The 20,746-nt window shown below is 47.0% G+C and overlaps 1 protein-coding gene across 2 annotated transcripts in view; it reads left to right on the top strand.

The window, feature by feature from the left end:
- The first annotated feature begins 3,009 nt into the window (after positions 1-3,009).
- UBE2D3 (ubiquitin conjugating enzyme E2 D3) overlaps positions 3,010-20,746 on the top strand; it is a 30,165-nt gene continuing 12,428 nt past the window's right edge. Inside the window, exon 1 of one of the 2 annotated variants that reach the window (XM_006126894.4) lies at positions 3,010-3,559. In XM_006126894.4, coding sequence (XP_006126956.1) covers positions 3,536-3,559 — 24 coding nt within the window. In that variant the 5' untranslated portion in view covers positions 3,010-3,535. The remainder of the gene's footprint in view (positions 3,560-20,746) is intronic. The other variant, XM_006126895.4, reaches the window with a different exon arrangement.

A 20,746-nucleotide genomic window follows, 5' to 3' on the forward strand; every position in this document is an offset into this window, starting at 1 on the left:
CTTAGTCAGCCTGGGCCACTGCAGACAGGGACTACTTTGTGGCAGCCTTCCCTGTCCTCTCCCCTGGGCTGCTGCCTCTTGTATACCTAGAATTTGTGGAGCGTGCTGACTGAACCATAGCAGTGCTTTGACTGGATGGCAGCCCGGCTCCCACTATATTTAAACTGCGGAGCCACAGCCGGAGTTGCTCCAGAACTCCAACCTCCCCTTATCGACTAATCATGTAGTCGATACAAATTGTATGAACTACACAATTAGTCAATTACCTGCTTCTTAACATCCTTACTTATAAATAAGCCAAATCTCAGCATCTCCTCTACCTTCCTACAGACAGCTTCTCATTCCATTCCCACCATCCTCTCTGCTCTTGGTGCAAGAGCTCTAAGGTAACCAGATAGCAAGTACAAAAAATGGGGACACGTTTTTGGAGGGAGGCATAATTGCCTATATAAGACAAAGCCTCTGGTATTGGCACTCTGGTCACGCTAAAGGGGTCTCGTGTTTCATTTTCAGAGGAGCCTAGTAGTGTGCACCATACACCTACCCTCCAGATTCTTGACTTTCTTCTGACCTCAGTCTCTGAAGATCATACAGGAGCCCAAGATAAATTGTGATCACATAGTACAAAACAGAGCTTGTGTTTTGGAGACATCAGGATTTAATATTCACTCAAAGGCAGAATTCACTGCAGTGCAGAACTGTCAAACACCTGGCCCATTTGAAACATTTGTGAATGCCTGGGCAGAATCAAATTGTCCAAGATCTAAACTGTTTTTTTAAGAGTAAGGTTTCTAGTCCTCATGATTAACAAAGGTAGCCCTTAAAAATTGTCTGCCTGTCTGCACGCAGCCTGAAATAATAGTCCTGTGATGTGTCAATTCTCACCACAGAATGGTAGACTGGGAAGAGCTCCAGAGAGATCTAGTTAGGACCCCTGCACTCATTGCAGGACTAAATATTCTCTAATACCATCCCTAATAGGTATTTGTCTAACCTGCTCTTAAAAATCTTCAATGGTGGAGATTCCAAAACCTCCCTAGGCAATTTATTCCCATGTTCAATTACCCTGACAAATTGTTACCCAAGCTGCCTTTGCTGCAATTTAAGTACATAGGACAAGAAACAAAGTTCAGAGGTTAAGAACGTTTTTTCTCATTCCTCTTTGTAACAACCTCTTCTGTACTTGAAAACTATTATGTCCCCTTTCAATCTTCTCTTTCCCAGACTAAACAAACCCTTATTTCTCCCCAATCTTCCCTCCTATATGTTTTTAGACCTTTATTCACAGTTGTTGCTTTTTCCTGGACATTCTCCAATTTGTCCATCCCTGTTTTTGTTCAGGAGTGAATTAAAGTGCAATAATGACACCTTAACTCTTTAATTGCAGAGTTCAGTGGCAGGACTGGGGAGAGGGTGACATGGCCCAAAGGGAGTGGGAATTGAGGGTATTGAAGAACTAAGGCAATGCAAGTTCAGGTGCCAAAGAACTGCTGTCATAGTAAGCAGCGTTACCTATCGATGTCTGGATTTCAAACAGAACACCCACTTGAAAAGGGACCCTGGCAACTCTGGTGATAACTACTGACCAGACTGTCAAAAATCCATTTGGCATAGAACTGGCAAGCTCCCTACCCAACTCCCTGTGGTGCAGCTGGCCAGCATATCCTTCTGGCTGTTAGGCATAGGGACATCCATGGAGTTCCATGCACTGCCTCCAGCACCAGCTCTGCAACTCCATGAACTGGGAACTCTGGCCAGTGGAAACAGCAGGGGTGGTGCATGTGGATAGAGGTGGCACATAGAGCTGCATGGCCAAAACACCATCTAGCCAGAGGGACATACTAGCTACTTCCCAGAAGCCACCTGAGGTAAGCACAACCTGGGGCTGTTACTCCAAACCATCTCCTACACTCTATGCCCCACGTTTAAGCTCCCTCCCACATGCACTGCCCTTGGCGTCACAACCCACTCTGCCTGCCCCAGCTTGGAAACCCTCCTGGCCCTCTGAATACTTTAGCCCCATCCCATCCTGCACCTCAAACTCCTCTTCCCCAGCCCCCCCCCCCCCACCCGAGAGCCTACACTCCCACATTCCAGCCCGGCCTGCACCACCCTACAACCTGAATCCATTCCTCCCCCTCACCCGCCCACCCCACAGCCTGGGGCCTTCCAGCGCTCCGACCCGCTTCGCCTCAGACTCTCCACCTGGCTCTCACATCCCTCGTCCCCGGCCTGCGGCCTTGTCCCACCCCAGCCCGGTTACAGTGGGGGTGGGAGAGAGCGAGCGGGAAGAAGGCGGGGGACAGGACCAGGCTGCAGCGTGGGGCACGGGCCCTCCTCCTGCGAGCGGTGTCCCCGCAGCCCGGCCGGAGCGAAGCAGCAGTAACCGCAGGGCTGTGACGAGTGAAGCCAGCGGAGGACGAGCCCGACCTCGACGTGCTCCGCTGTGTCTACACGGACTTGGAAACACACCCGAGGGCCCGCGAGACAAACAGGAAGGGGAGGGGCATCCCTGCCACTCGCTCGCCCCCTCTGGCCTTACTGGGATCTGTTTCCCCTTCGCAGCGGCTGCGCGGAGGGATACCAGCGCCGTACTGCGCCTTAGCGATTCACGAACGTAGATCCGGTCGCGACGGCCATTTTGTGTACACGCACAGACGAACTCCCCTCCTCCCCCCCCAGAGGCGGGGACGGGCGAGTGACCACGACGAGCCGGGTACAACGAGAGACTCGAAGGCCCCGCAAGAGCTTTCGCTCTGGGGATTTCTCCATAACCGACAAACCGCCCACTCAAGCGTAGGGAGATGGGGGAAATTAGCCCGGTCTCGTACGCCGGAAGCCCCTGTGTCACAGCCTCCGCGAAGAGGGGGAGCACGCCCTTCTGATTGGAGAAGCGGCGTTCGGTCTCCGCCCCCAGATCTGGGACGCCTGCAGTCTTACTCTCGCGAGAGTCACCCCTCTGGCCTTCCCTCTTCTTCACACCCCACCCTCTCACCCGCAACTATAGAAGGTGCGTGCACCGGCCTTGCACGAGCCTGGGGCTGTCTTGCGCCCCCCCCCCACTAGTTTCAGTAGCGCGTGCGCGGATTCGCAGGCGGCAGCGGCGGTTAGCGCGTCCCTCCCCGCTCCAGTGAGAGGGAAGGGGGGGCTCTGGGCGAGGTTCCTTAGTGGCCCGCCCCGGGAGCGGGGGCGGTGCCTGCTCGCCCCTCCTTTCTTTCTCGGCCTCGCCACCGGTGGTGGGAGTGCGCGGGGGCTGAGCTCGGTTTCTCCCGTGGTGGGGGAGGCTCAGCGCATCGTCTGTCCTCTCCGAGGCGGGCCGGCGGCGGTGGCAGCCAGGCGATCTCCGGAGAAGGGGCCGGACCCGCCCGTCGGGCGGAGGCTGTGGGCGGCTGCGCTCCCTGCGAGCGGGCGCCCCTGGCTGTTTCCGGAGGAAGGAGAGACGCAACTGCCCCCCCTCCCCGTCAACGCGAGCGGAGCCCGGAGTCACCGCGGCGCAGAGACAGGCCCGGCGGGCGGCGGCGGCAACACACACACAATGGCGCTCAAACGCATCAACAAGGTGAGCGAGGGGCGGGCCGGGGAGGCGGCGCTGGGGCTCGGGGTTCTGCGTCCCGCACCGCGGGGACAGGCCCTGTCGCCTGCGGTGTGCGCGGCGCCCCGGCTTCGGCTGGGGAGTGCGGGCGGTCTCCGGCCGGGGCGAGTGACTCCCTCCGCCCCGGTCTCTGGCGAGGAGCAGGGGGCCTAGCGGGCGGGGGGCGGCTGATCTCCTTCCGGGGCCCGGGCTGCCTGCGCGGGGCGAGTTGGGGAGGGGGAGCGATGTTGCCCCGGCGCGCTCTTTGTCGCAGACCCCGAGAAGGTCGCGGTGAACCCGCCGGCAGCCCATGGCCCCGCGGGGACGTGGTGGGGTGTCCGGAGGGCCGGGGCAGGGCCGCTAAATGTCAGTGTCATTGCGAGCCGCAGGGCTAATCGCCTCCATCTCTTGCGTTACCGCTCTTAGCGATGGCCCGACTGTGCTGTGGCTTTATTTACATCGCAGCGACAGCCCGGGCTGGGCTCGCTCCTGCCGAGGGGGCAATCCGCCTCCCGGCCAAATTGGTTTCTCTTCCCTGGCGTCTAACTTCTTTCCCGCATTGTAAGATGGCGGCGGGTTTGCCTAGTTCAGGCTCTTTCCGGGTCTCTTGCTTTCTGCAATAACATGACACACACACACACGTCCACGTTCCCGTCGACTCTCTCTGAACACCAGCTGCTCCTATTCCTCTACGTTTATACTTCCCCTAGAAACCCTCGGCTTTCATGATGGCTTTTTACCTCATCCTTTTCTTTGGGCGCAGGACGTTGTTGTGTGATGTTTTAAGCATTTCGTTCTTGCACAATCCTGTAGGGTGGAGTAACTTTACAGCTAACTCAAAAAAAATGTTGAGGTGATGGAAGTTTAACCTTCCAGAGAGCAAGGTTAGTGGCAGAAGGTGGGTGTTAGGTAACTTATAAATCTCAATTTCAGTTGTGACGTTCCTGTGAACAATAATTTAGTGTTTAGTGCAGCATCCAAGCTTCCCAACAGTTGGGGTCCTAATGACAAGCATGATTACAGCTAAATAGCTTACTTAAGCTCTGAGTTGCTGTTGATGTGTACTTAAAAGCATTATGGCATTGTAAATATTTTGAGACTGGATAGATGATTTTCTCCTTGTCACTTTTCAGCTTGTCACCAACCAGAAACTCATAGTGCCTTGAAATGATACAATGAATATGTCAAATTGAATATAGTTGTTGGGGTTTGTCATATTTTTTCTTAGATATTACAGAAACTGGACATATTTTTACTAAAAGGAATATAACATTGTTGCTGTGTCTTAATTTACTGTTCACACTCAAGAATAACAAAACTCTTAAATTCAAAACTGTTAAGTTTTAAGTAGGAGAATGTGTAGATTTTAATTAAAATTATACTTTTACCAGAAACTATTTTGAAAGTGTTTTAAACCTGCCACCAAACTTGTTTTCACTGTAACAGTGGATGGTATCACTTACATTAAGAAGCAGTTGGGAGACTCCCTGATATGCTTTGTCACCAACTACTCATGCAGATGAGATGCATCCTTAACACAGACTTGTGTAGGTCTGAGGAATTTTTGAAGTATAAATCATTAAAATCTCAGATTTAGAGTCTCTTTTTAACTGGAGCCTTAGAACATATTTAAAAATAATTTGGTATCAAGAAGTCTATTTAGATTATAAAATAATAGGAGACAGTCCATACAATCTATAGTGCCTAGCAAAATGGGTCTTTATTCTTGATTGTTGTTCTTGATAATTGTTAGGCACTGTTGTAATAAACATGACTAATAACAAAAATATGTCCAGGGGCTCACATCTTCCTTGTCCAAGGTTTGTGGTTGAAAATGTAACCACTTCTGACTAGTTTAGCCAAATCAGATGGCAAGATATGTCTCCAAATTGGTACTGTTTACAGCTGTGACTTGCTTTTTAGTAGTTCCCACCTTAGTTGGTTATAGTTAGATTAATGTGTTATCTGTAATCTGGGATTCTGAAATGCTTTCCAGTTCTAGTGGCTCTCAGGAAAATTGATGCCAAAATCAAAGCATCAGGACAGAGATTGCAATCAAATTAATTTAAGATTTGTCCCGCCAATCACTATAGCTAGAGAGGGCTGTATTGTCACTGAAAAGCACAGATCCCCAGCTTTCAAATGTTAAAATAATCCAAATATCAGTTTCTAGCTTTGATGGTGCAACAGATCAGACCTTGATGTTTTCTTATAATATGTTCTTGTCACTAGTCAGGGCTGAAAAATGCAAGTCCAGGACCTCAGAGCATTGTAATTGCACATACCTGATTCAGTTGAACTTGCAAGTCTGTAGAAATATTACCTGCCACGGCCAGTTGGTTTTCAGTAGATATCACGAACAGGGGCATTTTCTTTCAATCCTTGCTTCCTTTGTTTGATTTGACACCTCATTAACCGTTTTGAAGTTGCATTTTAGTATACATGAAAACATTTAGATTATGTATTTGTTTTTGAGTTTTGGGGTTTTTTTGGTTTTTTTTTGTCTGTTTTTTACAAACCTTCATTTCACTGAGTTTTCAGTTTTAATGTTGCAGCTATTTTTAAATAGAGTACTAACTTTTGATATTTGGAAAGAAACAAATGAAAATGTAATAACTGACAACAGTAACTTGTTACAAGTATTTACGTAAGTACGTAACATTACTACCGATGTACTAGTACAATGTAGCTTTCAGTTTAGTGGCTATTTGAAATTATTTCCCAACATAAAATATGTTGCCAGTTTCTGCCCAAAGAAGTGGCATGGTATTGATCTAATGGGAATCTCATTACAACAGACCATTTTTATGCAAGAAGCAACTTCTCTTAAAATAAAAAAATTAAAACTGTGGGACCAGCACTATGGGACACAGATGCCATAATTTTGTGCCGGAAAAGTTTTTGTTCAGTCCAATAGTTCGTAGAATGTGTAAGGACAGGATTAAAAACTTGATTCAAATAAAGGATGCATACTAGGAACGTTAAATATCAGTTAATTGAGTAGTGGAGTAACCTCAAGAATTCTGATCAGTTAGTCACTATCTATAGTCCCGGAGGCAGGGCTGGCAGCCAGTGTGCTCCAGCCTTACTCTTGTGGAGCCCCTTGCCACTCCCTGCTGCTGCTTCTGTATCAGAGGCAGTAGTGCAGGGTGCCTGGTGGGACCTGGTCTGCGAGGGGAGCCAGTTTAAAAATCAGCTCCCCTCTCAGACCAGCTTCCTGTCAACCTGTGCTGCTACCTCTGATAAAGAGGCAGCAGCGCACAGGGTGGCAGCAGCCCATGTCAGGCGGAGGGGTGGGTTCTGACCTCCTCAACCTGACGTGAGCCAGAACTGAGCTGGGCTACCTGCCTGCCCGGCTCCTAATACACTTTTAAAGTAGGTCCCAGGCCTGTTTCAAGCCAGGACTGATCCAGACTGCTGGCCAGCTTGCTAAAAGTATTTACTGGCAAGTGTAGGGGTGGGAGAAAATGTGTGTAGTCTATCGTTAACCTGTAAGCTTTTGCTAATCCGTTAATCGACTACACTGTTACATCCCTAATGCATATTGCATTTAATGCTCAGTTCAGTAGGTTAGCAACTTGAAATCGTGCTTTAAAAATCAGTCTTGTTTCATAGCCATTCTAACAGATATTTTTGCTGTACTATAATTTCCTATTTAAGACTGATACTGTTGCTGTTTGCCAGCCCTTACACAAATAAAGAAAATCTGGCGCTACAGGGTAAATAGTGAAATTGACTTTGAAAGCACTGTTGACGTGTATCTGGAGTACATGGGGAGGGGTAGATATGGGAGAGGAGTAGAAGTTTTGCCTAATCTTTTATAGGGATCTTAAATGTCGATTAATCAGCTAATTAAGTACTCAATGGAATTTCCGTCTGTGGCTCTTGTACACTTCAAAGGAAGAGGCACAGCGGGGATCACGGGTAGCTCTTGTAACATTTCAAATGGAGAGGCGCAGCGGTTGGGACCCCGTGCAAGCGCAAACTGCTTCAGTCTCTCTCATGCCTTTCTCCCCACTGTGCCTTTCTTTGCACACCATCTTCTGCTCCACCCCTCTTGCTTGGTGCCTCTAATACAGAGGCAGCAAGGAGAGGGGGAAGCAAGTAGCTGAGTCACTAATCAACTAGCTGATAAGCTTACACTTATTGGGTAGTCAGCTAGTTGCTTACATCCCTAATCTTAGTAACTCTACCTTTTCTAATAGTACTAACAGAGAAGCAACTGACAACTTAAATTAATATTTCAACAGAATTTAAACCGATTTTCCCACTTCTGTAATCTCCTGTGCCTCTGTCAAGATGCTCTTAAATAAGAGGACTAAAGCAAATTTATACTGAGGTGCTAAGATGGTTCAATATATCAATCTGAAAAAGATGTTCTGTAGTCCTTAGTCATCTCAAATAGCCATATTAGTACTAAATAACGTATTTCAAGTGGTCACTGAAGTTTCTTAAAATGGCTCCCTTACCAAAAAAAATCAAGTCCTGCCTTATTTGGATCTTGATTAATAATTTGCTTTTTTTGCTTGTATGTGATTTTGAGCTTATTAGATGGATTGGATGTATTAAGAAATATGCCATAGATAAAGTGCAGAAAATTCCACTCTACCTGAGTGGTGCTATAAGAAAATGGTTATTAAGCAGTAGAACTGATCCTGGGGAAAAAACAATTGATCTCTTTGTAGGTCGTTATTGAAGCAAAAACTGGTTTCTATGCTGTTTTATGACAGAAGACTGAAAATATTTTAGACTTTCTCTTTTCATTATTACTTTTTGAAATTCCAGCCCTGTATAGGCTGGAAAACTAAGCAATTTTTCAGGCTGCCTTTAAACACCAAAAAAGAAATAGTGAAAAGTAAAATGTTTTAAAATTCTTTTACAGGTTACCTTTACAATTTTTGGAATCTAGTTTCCAGTTGAGTGAACTTCAGATACTTTTCTGAAAAGTGAATTAAGGCATAGATTGCACAAAGTAATTGTGCACTGAACTAGGGATATATACAGGATTAACTGGCTACGCGGTGAGCATGAGCCTTATCATGATGCTTACCAGTTAACAGGAGGCCCAATCCGGCCAGGCCAGAGCAGCCCCTCCGCCCGCAATTTAGCAGACGGTGCTGGCTGGAACAGCTCTCCCTACCCCCATGCGAAGCCCAGGAAGGGGGCTGCTCCATGGTTGACAGTTAAATGAAGCATTTAGCTGATTAACTTTTTTAATAATAAAAAAATCTCCACGGCTCAACAAATCACTGAATCTACTCGCCTGTGGCAAGTAGATTTCAGCCAGTCACCCCGTTTACTGGCAGCGTGCACATGTGCAGTGCGGGGCTTGCAAGTAGGTTTTGCCACCGTTTGTCAAGCCCTGAACATCTCTGTGCTGAACACCATTGCTAATTTTAAGCCTTTCCTTTTCAGCTTTGTAGAAATCTCACTTTGATCTTCTAGTGTGTGTCATTCTTCATATCTTGAGTCTGTTAGACTCTGGAGGTGGCTTTTAGGGTCTCAGCAAATGACCTATAGCTGCATAATAGTGGTTCTAAAACTTTTTGGCCTAAGGCCCACTCTGCGGGCAGAGTGGCAGACCTTTCCATAGACCACCAGCCAACTACCCATGATAACAAAATGAGTGCAGGAGCAGAGTGGAGGTGCGGGGAGCCTTGGCAGGTGGCAGTGTGAAGGGAATGGGAGTATGGGATGCTTACCTGGCTCCATACCTCTCTCCATTCCCAGCCACTGCCTCCTGCTGCTCCCATTGGCTGTGATTCCAGCCAATGGGAGCAGTGGGGAAAGCCTCCAGGCAAGTGGTTTTCGGTGCTGCTGCTGTTCTAGCCAGGGGGAGAGGGAGCAGCTGCATGTTGAGCTGCTTCCTACCCCTGCAAGCAAGATTCGGCCTGCAAGGCTCATCCTCCTCCTGATGCAGTGGGAAGCTGGTGCTGATGCTCCAACTTCGTGGGAGGGCAGGAAGGGGTGCTGGAGAACCAGTGCAGGCTCCCTGCTACAGGTTGTGTGCAAGATGAGTCCTGAGCTCGCATCCCATCTTCAAGATGGCTGGTCCATGGACCATGCTTTGGGAACCACTACTATACTGTATTTGTCCATGTTTCTTGAGGTAAAACACAAACTGTTTGCAAAGGCACAGTTAACAAAAAATGTCCCTTGCCTATTTTAAAGGGCAGTTACATGATCCTTTGGGACTCTGAAGGTATCTATGAAAGCCAAACATGAATTGCTTTGGTCTGATTCTATGCAGTGTTGCTGTAGCCATATGATCCTCAGAATATTAGAGAGACCAGGAGGGTGAGCTACTCCTCCCCACCCTCTGCATACAAGTCAGCTTCTCGTGAGCACCAGCTCCTGCCTGCATGTAACAGCTACAATTTCAGCAATTACACATTTGCACAAAAACACATTTTAACTTGCCTTGTGCTGACATTTACAGAGAATGTGGGTAACTTTTAGTTTGTTAGCAGTAGTCTTGATGGTGATGTTTGGGCATTGTCCATTTTGTGGGTATTGGTAGTCATGGTTTCTTTTGGGGATGTAAGTTGTGTCGATCATGGAGTAGGTGGTTCTACTTTATGTTGGCTAGCTGTCACCAAGTGTTCTTGATTAGTTGTTTTGGATTTTTTGCACGATTTTCAGGTGACTTTCCTGATCTCTTCCTTCAATATGTAGGAATATGTAGTGGTTTCTTGTGTGGTGCTCCCTTTGAGATGCAATAAGTGGTTCCTCAGTTTTTATGAAGTTTGCCTACAGAGCAGCTGTTGAGCAGGTTTAGTTTTGTATGTAGTGGTCAAGAATTGTTTTGTTTCATGCATTTGCTCAAACTAGATGTTGCTGGTAAGTTGTACTTCCTTTTTCTTCATGTTGTGGAATTTCCATTTCAAATGGCAACATTTGGCACCTTGCATTGTTGTAGGTAGTGGTGTTATAGCTATGTCAGTCCCAGGATATTAGACAAATTAGGTGAGCGATATATTTTTATAGGACCAACGTCTATTGGTGAGAGAATTCTTTGAGCTTACACAGAGCTCTTCAGAATTACGTAAGCTTAAAAGCTTGTGTCTCATCAACAGAAGTTGGTCCTATAAAAGATATTACCTCACTCACCGTGTTCTGGTGTGTCAGTCTGTGCTTCACCATGTGCTTCTCCTTTAAAAAAAAAAGTGAAGAGGCATAAACTTACTGCTGAAAGTGGAGAGGGAAGAGAAACAGGTTTTGCTCCTTACACTTGGTTAGTTTCACTCTTCTGCTCCTTGAAGCATTGAGAGATGGGGCATGATGCAATCTGTAGCTGAGATGAAGAAAAGCAGAGGGATCCAAAAAGCATGTGTGTGGAGATGGGTTTGGGCGACTGTCAAATTCCTCCCTTTCCCTGTTTCCTCCAAGAGGGAGTGGGTCTTAAATGGAAGGTTTGAGAGGAAACCAGAACTTCAGCTGGCTCATGAAGTCATCTTGGAGATGAAGGGATGCTGTCTTGCATATAGTCTACAACGTACCCAATTCTGATCCCTTCACAATAAGCGGATCAGATGGTCGTTGAAAAGAGTAGGAGTGAGCTTTTCTGAGGGTGGAGAGTTAGTCTCTTTTGTGGGGGCAGATTCTGCCTTAAGTGGTGGTGATACATCTAACACTACAACCAGTGATGTACAACCCTAGCTAAGATCAGAGCAGGCTTTTGCTCTTCAGAGGAATAAAAGAGAGGGCCAATAAGAAGTCCCTTAAACGTCAAAAGTCTTCATTCGTCTTCTACACAAGGAAATATACCAGCATAATTATGCTGGTAAAATTATATTTTGCTACAGGTGTACAGTGTAAGTTCCTATTTGGGTATTCTAGCATGTGTCCCTGTTGCACGTTGCATCTATATGTCTGGAGCAGTAGTATAGTTATGTTAGAAAATTTCCCCTTGTGCATGAGCTCTCATACACATTGCTGTATTCATAAAATGTGAGGGTACATAAATCAGCCACATATTAAGTGGCAGCTGGGCCTTGCATACATGAAAAGTTGTGCTGAGAATTTCAAAAATTGACATTAAATTTTAAAGTAATCTTGGGAAAGTAAATCCAGTAGTATGCTGACATGAGGTTCAGTGTGAATCTGAATAGTGGTTATGTGTTCACTTAAAGTGTTTCCTAACACTTTTTACATTTTAAAACATTTACCCAAGTTTGAACTGAAACTACCAGTCTGAAAAATCAGTTTGCAAACCTCTAGTAACTATGGGTTTGTTTGGGAAAAATTGTTCTGATTGGCACTGAGCATCCTCTAGCCCAGAACACAAGGGGCTGAACAAGATTCTCTGTTTCATTTCCCAGTTGCAGGGGCATGCGTGTGAGAACATGGGTTTCTGTCCTGCGTGTCTGCTCCTTCTACTGGCTCCCCAACAATGTGGAGAAGGGAGGATAAAACTTGACTCATGCAGAGAAATGGACAGTCCACTATCTCTGATAATAGCGGAAGGGTGGGAGCACAGGGGAAAAAAAAGAACAAAGGTTTGGGGGATGGGAACAGAGTTTGAGGAGGGAGGGAACACCATTTCTGGAACATACACTTGAACAAAGATTTCCTGAGTTTGAACAGTCCTGTTCTGTCTAGCAAATTGCCAGTGTGTCTTATTTTCCCCAGTGGCTGCTCCATAGAGGGTAACAGCCTTCTACTGTAACCACTTACAGTTTCCTTAGGTGGTGGTCTATGCTGTGTTTCTAAACTAGCATAGTTCTAGTTCTGCTACTGATCCATGTTTGGGAGGGGTGCAGTGTCATCATATTCTGCATGATACAGTTTGGGGTTTTTTACTTTTTAAAAACTGTAATGTTTTTAATTTGGGGATTTTTCTTGTACATGGACATAAAGTTTCTCCTATTTGAGAAATGCCAAAATCAAGGATGAGCAGTACTCAGTGAGGGACCTATTTGATATTTCTTTATTGAGTGTGTGGTCTCAGTTCATGCTGTCTAAACTGCACGGAATACAGATGTGTTAATTTCCTTCAGTGCATTCTGTGGTGTCTGTTACCATAACACAGGGATGGGCAAAATATAGCCTAACAGTCGCTTCTTGCCAGCAGGAACAGCCATCAGATTCCATGCTTGCCTTGCCCGGGGGGGAGGGGGGGGGCGAGAGAAGAGGAGAGAATGCTCCCAGACCTGGGGGGTTGAGGAGAGACTTCATGCGCTGCCTCTGCCCCCAGCAAAATTTTGTAGCTCCCATTGGCCAGAAAGCAGACAATGGGAGCTACCTGTTTGCAGAACAGGCAGTGTGCACAGCACAGGCAGTGCGTGAAGTATCCCCACCAGGCTCGCATACATGACCTCGGCGGCCATTGCAGGGGCATGGAAGGCAGAGACCCTGGCTGAGGAACCAGCTGGGCTCTCTCAGCCAAAGCCTGCCTCTGGCACCCCAGCACCTTCCTCTTCTGCACTCCTGCCCCATGTACTCCAAACCTTCTCTACCCCTGCTTCTGTACCCATAACCCCTCCCAGACCTTGCACCCCAATCTCCAACCCAGTCCCAACCCACATCTCTGCACCTTTCTTGCACTCCTGCCCAAGATCACAGCCACCTCCCAGACTCTGCTCTCTCTCCTATACTGCTCCTCTAGGTCACAATTGCCTCCTTCACCCAAACTCACTCCCCCATCCCTAACCCCAAGCTCTCTTTTGCACCCAACCTCCATCTCAGACCACGCATATGCATTGATATCATGGAAGAGTGTGGCCCTTGACCACTTCACAAATTCTCAGTGCCCCTCCTATCCCTGCTGTAACATCGGATTGAATCAAGCATTAATGAAGTTCTTTTCACAACAGTGTTGTGAGATAGGAATAACCCCATTTTATAGATAGTAGGGATGTTAAAATGCATATAATTGGCTAACTTTTGAAAATTTCAGCAGTTACATGGTTACACCAAGGGTGAAAGCCAGTTCCCCAAGAGCCGATGCACACTGGGAGCCACCTTTTGAGCTGGTTCTCGGTGTGCATTGGCTGCCACCCCACGCTGCTGGCTCTCATCAGAGGCAGCAGCTGGCTCCCCAGGAAGAATGACATGAGAAGTCATTCTTACACCCTACTCTGCACTGATTAGGCCTCAATTGGAATATTGTACCCAGTTCTGGGCACCACATTTCAAGAAAGATGTGGAGAAATTGGGAGAGGGTCCAGAGAAGAGCAGCAAGAATGATTAACGGTCTAGAGAGCATGATCTATGAGGGAGGACTGAAAGAATTGGGCTTGCTTAGTTTAAAAAGGTGAAGTCTGAGAGGGGATAGGATAACGGTTTTCAAGTATCTAACAGGGTGTCACGAGGAGGGAGGGAAAAATTGTTCTCCTTGGCCTCTGATGATAGGACAAGAAGCAATGGGTTTAAACTGCAGCAAGGGAGGTTTAGGTTGGACATTAGGAAAAACTTGCTGTCAGGGTAGTTAAATACTGGACTAAATTGCCTAGGGAGGTTGTGGAATCTCCCATCTCTGGGGATATTTAAGAGCAGGTTGGATAGGCATCTATCAGGGATGATCTAGACCAGTGGTGCTCAAACTTTTTGGCATCACACCCTCTTTTTGATTTTTGAGACCCTTGTGCCCCCCCCCAAAGAAGCAGCAAAACTTGGGGTGGGATTGGTGGGGTGTGTGTGTGTGTGAGAGAGAGAGTGGCTGGGTCGCCTCGCTCCCCCTGGAATTTCTTCATACTACCCCAGTTGGGGAATCCATGGTCATGCTGTGAAAGCAGGGGACTGGACTCAATGTCCTCTTGAGGTCCCTTCCAGTTCTAGTGTTCTATGATTCTGTGTCATTTGGGTAACAGGTTCCCTCTCTAAATGGCTACTCTTATATCCCTAATAGTGAGCTGAAACAGAGATTAGGGCTGAAAGTATGTCATATTGGGTACCTAATTTGAGTTGCATATGGCCATTTAAAAATAAATACTTGGCCTTTATTTAGTACTTGATGATTGTAGCTGTGCTTTCAACCTAACTTCCGTTACAGTAGAGCAGGGCTACTCAAGTTTGGAAGTCCCAGGGGTCACAATGATACAGCACATGCCGAGAGCTACAGCTTAAGTGTGGTTGCATATATATGCAAATAGTTTTTCTCACAGACTGGAATGAATACAAAGATTAAGGCAACACGCAAGGCCCATTTAAGTCAGTTCTGCTGATATTAATAAAATATTTACCTGATTTCCACCCATATGACAGCACTTTTAATGAGCAATGCCAGTCCGGGGATTTAACTACTAAAACTCATCTCAACAGAAGACTGTTATATGGACTACTTTTCTGTTTTGGCTCCCACCTGCAGGTTGCATGTTGAGCCCTGTGTAAACCCAAACCTCACCGTGGACCGCCGTGGGCCACCTGTTGAGTAGCCCGTATAGTAGAGTGTGCAATACTTCTGCAAATCAAGCCCAAGGTGTCTTGAGTTAGGAATTCAGAAAGGAAGAAAACAATGGTAGCCTTTGAAATTTGGTTTAAGTAATGTGATCAGGATCACTGAGTTCTTGTGTGAAAGAGGGAAATAGAATCCATTTCTCTGGAGTGACATTCAACTGTCTTAACTAGGAGCCTTTCTCTTCCTGTAATCCTTTCTTAGCCTGTCTGTACCAATGAGGCAGGATCACAACTACACAATCCTGTGCCCTGATTGAGGCAGGGGTTCTGTCAATTAAAGTGTCAGGGGTTGGCAACCCCCAGCATAGATGCCACAGGCAGCACATGAGCTGATTATTTATTTTATTTATTTATTAAACTGGCATGTGGGGTGGGAGTTCAGCCCTGCCTCTTCCGTTGCCTGCACAGCAGGGAGCCCGTGCTGCAGCTCGAGCCTCAGCTGCGCAGCTGCAGGCTGGAGCACCAGCTCTGGCTTCTTCTGGGAAGGGGGGAGGGGAAGGAGAGGCATGTGCCTTCCTGGGGCTGCCTCCTGCTTCAGGAGGAGGTGGGACTGGGTCTGCTCCACAGAGCCGGATCTGGGTGGCCAGTATACATGCTGCGCCATGCGCTGGCTGTGTGCAAGGGTGGGGGAGCCACTTCCACAGCACTCTGCTGCTGCACCTGACTGGGCTGGAGTCAGCCCTGGGCTCTGCCTGCCCCAGCTCCGGAGCCACAACCTGCAGGCAAAGAGCTGTGCTAGCCAGGGAAAATATTCTGTCCCCCTGCCTCTCCTCAGCCCACTGCTGTTCCCAGAGCATGCGAGTCCCAGTACTGCTGCCCTGCTGGTGAGGGCTCTGGAGTATGAGGGCAGGAGAGGGGGCAGTGAAGGAGGCTATGGAGGCATGGTTGCATTGAGGGACAAGGGGCGATGCCAGGGATCAGGCTGGGGGGAAATCATTGAGCTGAGGGCTGGAGTAGAAGGAAGATGTGAGGGGATACAATTTTACTTTGCAGAAGCTGCGCTTACCTTTACTCTCCACTTCTTTGACTCCCTTGCCAACTAGCTATTTGGCTGCATTCTCACTCTCTCACCTTTTTCTGAATTACTCCCCCAACCCTCTCCCTCCCTCAGATTCCCTCTCATCCTCCCCCACCCCCACCTCCTTTTGCTGCCAAACTCCCTTCCAGACTGTACCCTCCTCACCCTGTCCCACGCCCCACCTCCTGGCCAGATCCTGATTCCCTGTCCCACTCGCTGGCAGCCCTGTCCTGCACATCAAACCCCTCATCTTTGTTCTCACCCCAGAGCCTAAGGGGGTCCACAAAATCCACTAATTCTGTAACCCCAGAAAAATAAATCTGGCCTATGAACCTCAGTCTTCCCTGTGCTTTCTCCATAATCCATGGGGGCTAGAGTGCCAGAAGAGCAAGGTGTCTCCGTTTGGGGTCACATCAGTGAGGGTTGGGGTTTTTTGGAGGGGTGTGTGTATTGCTTCCCACTTATTTTTCTGTAGGTCATTGATCCCCAACCCAAAGAAGTTCCTTTCCCCTGCCATAACTAAAGAAAACATTGAAACCTTTTGTGTTGGACATAATATTTCATTTTAGATAGTTTGACAGACTAACATGAGAAAGTTAAAACACTTAATCTGTTTAATAATTTAAATGAAACTGTTCTCCCCAGCTGCAGCACTAGCAAAATGGCTTGGGCGTAATTATTTAACAGTGAGAATCCTTTAGCAACTGATAGCTTGTGGAAAGGTTTGCATTGACCCAGGTGGTCCACGGGGCATGCGATAGAGAGAGGCCATCCCTCCCACCCCGGGAGAGCTGTACGGCCCAGGCAGGAGGGTTAAATCTTGGCACAGTACTTGGGAAAGGTTTCTGATGCTTGGTTGATGTATTTGATCATACTAGTAGGTACGTAATTAGCATGTGATCATCATTTGACTAACCTAATCCATGTACATTACAAGATGGCTGAATTAAAGTTGCAGCTGAAGTCTGACATTCTCTAACTTTTGAGTACTAGGTTTACAGCTTTAATGTTCTTTTAATGTGGGAGATTTTATATAGAAACTTAAATACTGTCAGGACCACATTGCTAGGCACTGCATAAACTTAGCTTGTTCCCTGAAGAGCTTCGGTGCTAGAGACAAAACAGGAAAGTGCCTGAAAGGTATGCAGCATACTGGCAAACTAATAAGAATGAAGAGGTGGTGTCTTTCAGTGGTCCTCAAGCCTGTTTTCACTGATTTCTATACTGCTTTTTGTACAGTGGCTTTATCATTGGTGACCTTATCCTGTGTTTACTTTCTTAAATTAATGCTGTTCTTAACCCTTAGCACAGTGGTCCCCAACCTGTGGTGGTGGCCGCGCGCCCGGGGCCGGCGCCCCCTCCCCCCCCCCCCCCAAGCGCCGCGCGCCCGGGGCCGGCGCCCCCTCCCCCCCCCCCCAAGCGCCGCGCGCCCGGGGCCGGCGCCCCCTCCCCCCCCCCCCCCAAGCGCCGCGCGCCCGGGTCCAGGCCAGCCCCGAGCACGTGGCGGGTGCACACGAATGCCCCCGCGGGCGCCATGGCGCCCACGGGCACAGTGTTGGGGACCACGGCCTTAGCAGATTAATCCTTTTAACTAGGGATGTGATCATGTACTTGTGTACATGGTTAACTAATGAGCCTAGGCTCATCTGTTGACACGGTTATGCACAGCCCCTCACCCTCACGCTGTTTCCTCTATTTTCAGTGTTTACATATTCACAAAATTAAACACATTTTAACATCCCTACTTATGACTTATAAGCTGTGACCTATTTCTATTGCTGCATTTGACCTATTTGTCTACTCATTGGGTTTTAATTTTATAATTGAAATTGGTATAATGGATTTTGTTCCATTATATTTTATCACTTTCCAGATACTGGTGTCTTGTGTGTATATTTTTGCTAGTTATGCTTGCATTGAAGATACTTAGGTGGTATCCCAGGAACGTATGGTTTTTTAATCTGGTCTTGCATTGCAGTAACTAATTGTAGTACTCTAATGGCATCTGAGTGAAGGAGTATGGAAAAGGCATTTAACTGAGTCATTGTGGCTTTGTCTACACTATCCAGTTTTGTTGCCAAAATTGCATTTTGTCCAACCCTCCCCCCCCCCCCCCCCGAACAAAAGAAGTGGAAGCATAAGCACTGCAATGTGACGGGGGGGGGGGGGGGGATGCTCTGTTTTGGAGACACAAATATTCGTTTCCTGGGGGAGACTTTTCTTCCTCCCTTCATTGTGCTCAAAGAGTCTGTGTAGATGCTACTGTTTGTTTTGTGTACAGAACTGGCTTCAGCCAGTATCCCACAGTACCTGTGCTCTGTATTTTGATCTCTGCTGCCCTGCAAGCATGAGACCCTCTCGTTTCCAAACTAGGGAAAGTGTCTGACAGCTGAGTTGCTGCTCAATTTGGGGAATAAAGAGCAAATCATTGGACTATTCCTATTCAGCCCTGCACTAGGAACACAGCAGTAAGCAGACTGATGTTGCAGGACAAGGGGGACAGACTGGTGTGCTGCCTTGACATTCCTCAGCATAGAGTTCACAGAACTCCTCTGGTCTCAGTTCCAGGCACTGAGTAAATTCCAAAATGCAATCAGGTCTGCCTTTCCGCAACACTGTAATGTGGGATATACTCGCAGTGCGTTGCTCACTCTGTCAATATCCAATATGAGCATGATCTTTCGAAAGAGGGAAAGTGTGAACACCTTCTGGCAATTTGTTTTGTTCATAAGAACAGCCATACTGGGTGAGACCAAAGGTTCATCAGACAGTACCCTGTCTGTTGACAGTGGCATATGTCAGGTGTCCCAGACAGAGTGAATCGAACAGTTAATGATCAAGTGATCTCTCTCCTGCCATCCATCTCCACCCTCTGACAAACAGAGGCTAGGGACACCATTTCTTACCCATCCTGGCTAATAGCCATTGATGAACTTAACGGCCATGAATTTATCTAGCTCTTTTTGTTAAACCCTGTTATAGTCCTAGTCTTCTCAACCTCCTCAGGCAAGGAGTTCCACAGATCGACTATGCACTGTGTGAAGAAGAACTTCCTTTTATTTGTTTTAAACCTGCTGCCCATTAGTTTCATTTGGTGGCCCCTAGTTCTTATTATGGGAACAAGTAAATAACTTTTCCTTATTCACTTTCTCCAACACTCATGATTTTATATATTTCTATCATATCCCCCCTTAGTCTCCTCTTTTCCAAGCTGAAAAGTCCCAGTCTCTTTAATCTCTCCTTATATGGGACCTGTTCCAAACTCCTAATAATTTTAGTTGCCCTTCTCTAAATCTTGTCTAATGCCAGTATATATTTTTTTGAGATGAGACCACATCTGTACGCAGTATTCAAGATGTGGGCATACCATGGATTTATATAAGGGCAAGAAGAAATTCTCCATTTTATTCTCTATCCCTTTTTTAATGATTCCTAACATCCTGTTTGCTTTTTTGACTGCCGCTGCACACTGCGTGGACGTTGACAAAACTTGGTAGTATAGACCAAGCCTTCATGTCCTTCATACATTTAATTCCTGTCTGTCAGTGTGGACAGATTACACTTCCTCATTAAACATGTCATCCTCAGAACACTTTTTTGCCTTTTGGTTTGATAGCTAAAGCGCTGGCAGACCAGGAGGGATGGGCAAGAGACTCATTATTATACGTGCTATAATGAGAAAAATGAAGGGCAGAGAAACACTGTAGAATGCACAAGCTGATCTTTTTACCACGAAAGATCACCTGTGATACACAATGGGCAAGTGTTATGTACAAGGTTTTAAGTGCTTCCTAGGCAGATACACCATAAAAATCTGTGGTTTGTAGCGGGATTTTGGTGACAGGCTTGGTAAGCAACAGGTAGGGGTTCTTGCTCTTTAGCTTCAGCTGTGAAATGATGTGCAGCAGAGATTTAGCTTGCAAGCAGTCAGTGCCAACCGAGCTTCTGCATTTGCAAAGGGGAACCACAGTCATGAGGGGTTCAAGGGAACATGGGGTAAACATGTAGGCATGCAGGGGCTCACGTGGCCAGCAAACCTGGGGCCATGCTTTGTTGTGGATGAACAGCTACAGAGCTTCATCTGCTTTTTCCAGGTTGCCATTAGGAATGTAAAACATTCCTAAAAACACAAACTGTGTAACTAGTAGGTTACACAGTTAAATGTCAGATACCAGAGGGGTAGCGGTGTTAGTCTGAATCTGCAGAAGTGACGACGAGTCCTATGGCACCTTATAGACTAACAGATTTATTGGATCATAAACTTTCACGGCGCATCTGATGAAGCGGGTCTTTGCCCGCGAAAGCTTATGATCCAGTAAATCTGTTAGACTCTAAGGTGCCACAGGACTCCTCGTCACTTTTACAGGTAAGTGAGCACTGTGGCCCTGCAGGCTGCCAGCTGTGCCAGTATCCAGTTCCCACCGATGAAAGTACTTCAGAGCTTTGTGGGGACGTGCAGGGAGGATTCCTGTTCTGTGCAGGCATATTAACAAACTGTTCTGGGGAGCCCCACTATGTAGGCAGAGTGGCTGACACAGGAAAAAAAACTAATTCCCTGAACCCACATGTAGCATGCTTATGTGAAGTCACCAAAAGTGCCCTCCCTGCCATCAGGGTCTGGCAGAAATACATCCTGGGAGGAGGAGATTGATTCCAAAGTTTTTAAAAAAGGTGCTGGCTGTGAGATCAGATGCTCCGCTTGTCTGCTGAGTGTCTGTCTCCTCATCTGTAAGGTCCTCCTGAAGATTCACTTGGGAGGT

Source organism: Pelodiscus sinensis, chromosome 4 (genome assembly GCF_052426305.1).
Source record: "Pelodiscus sinensis isolate ZL-2025 chromosome 4, ASM5242630v1, whole genome shotgun sequence".
NCBI lineage: Eukaryota > Metazoa > Chordata > Testudines > Trionychidae > Pelodiscus > Pelodiscus sinensis.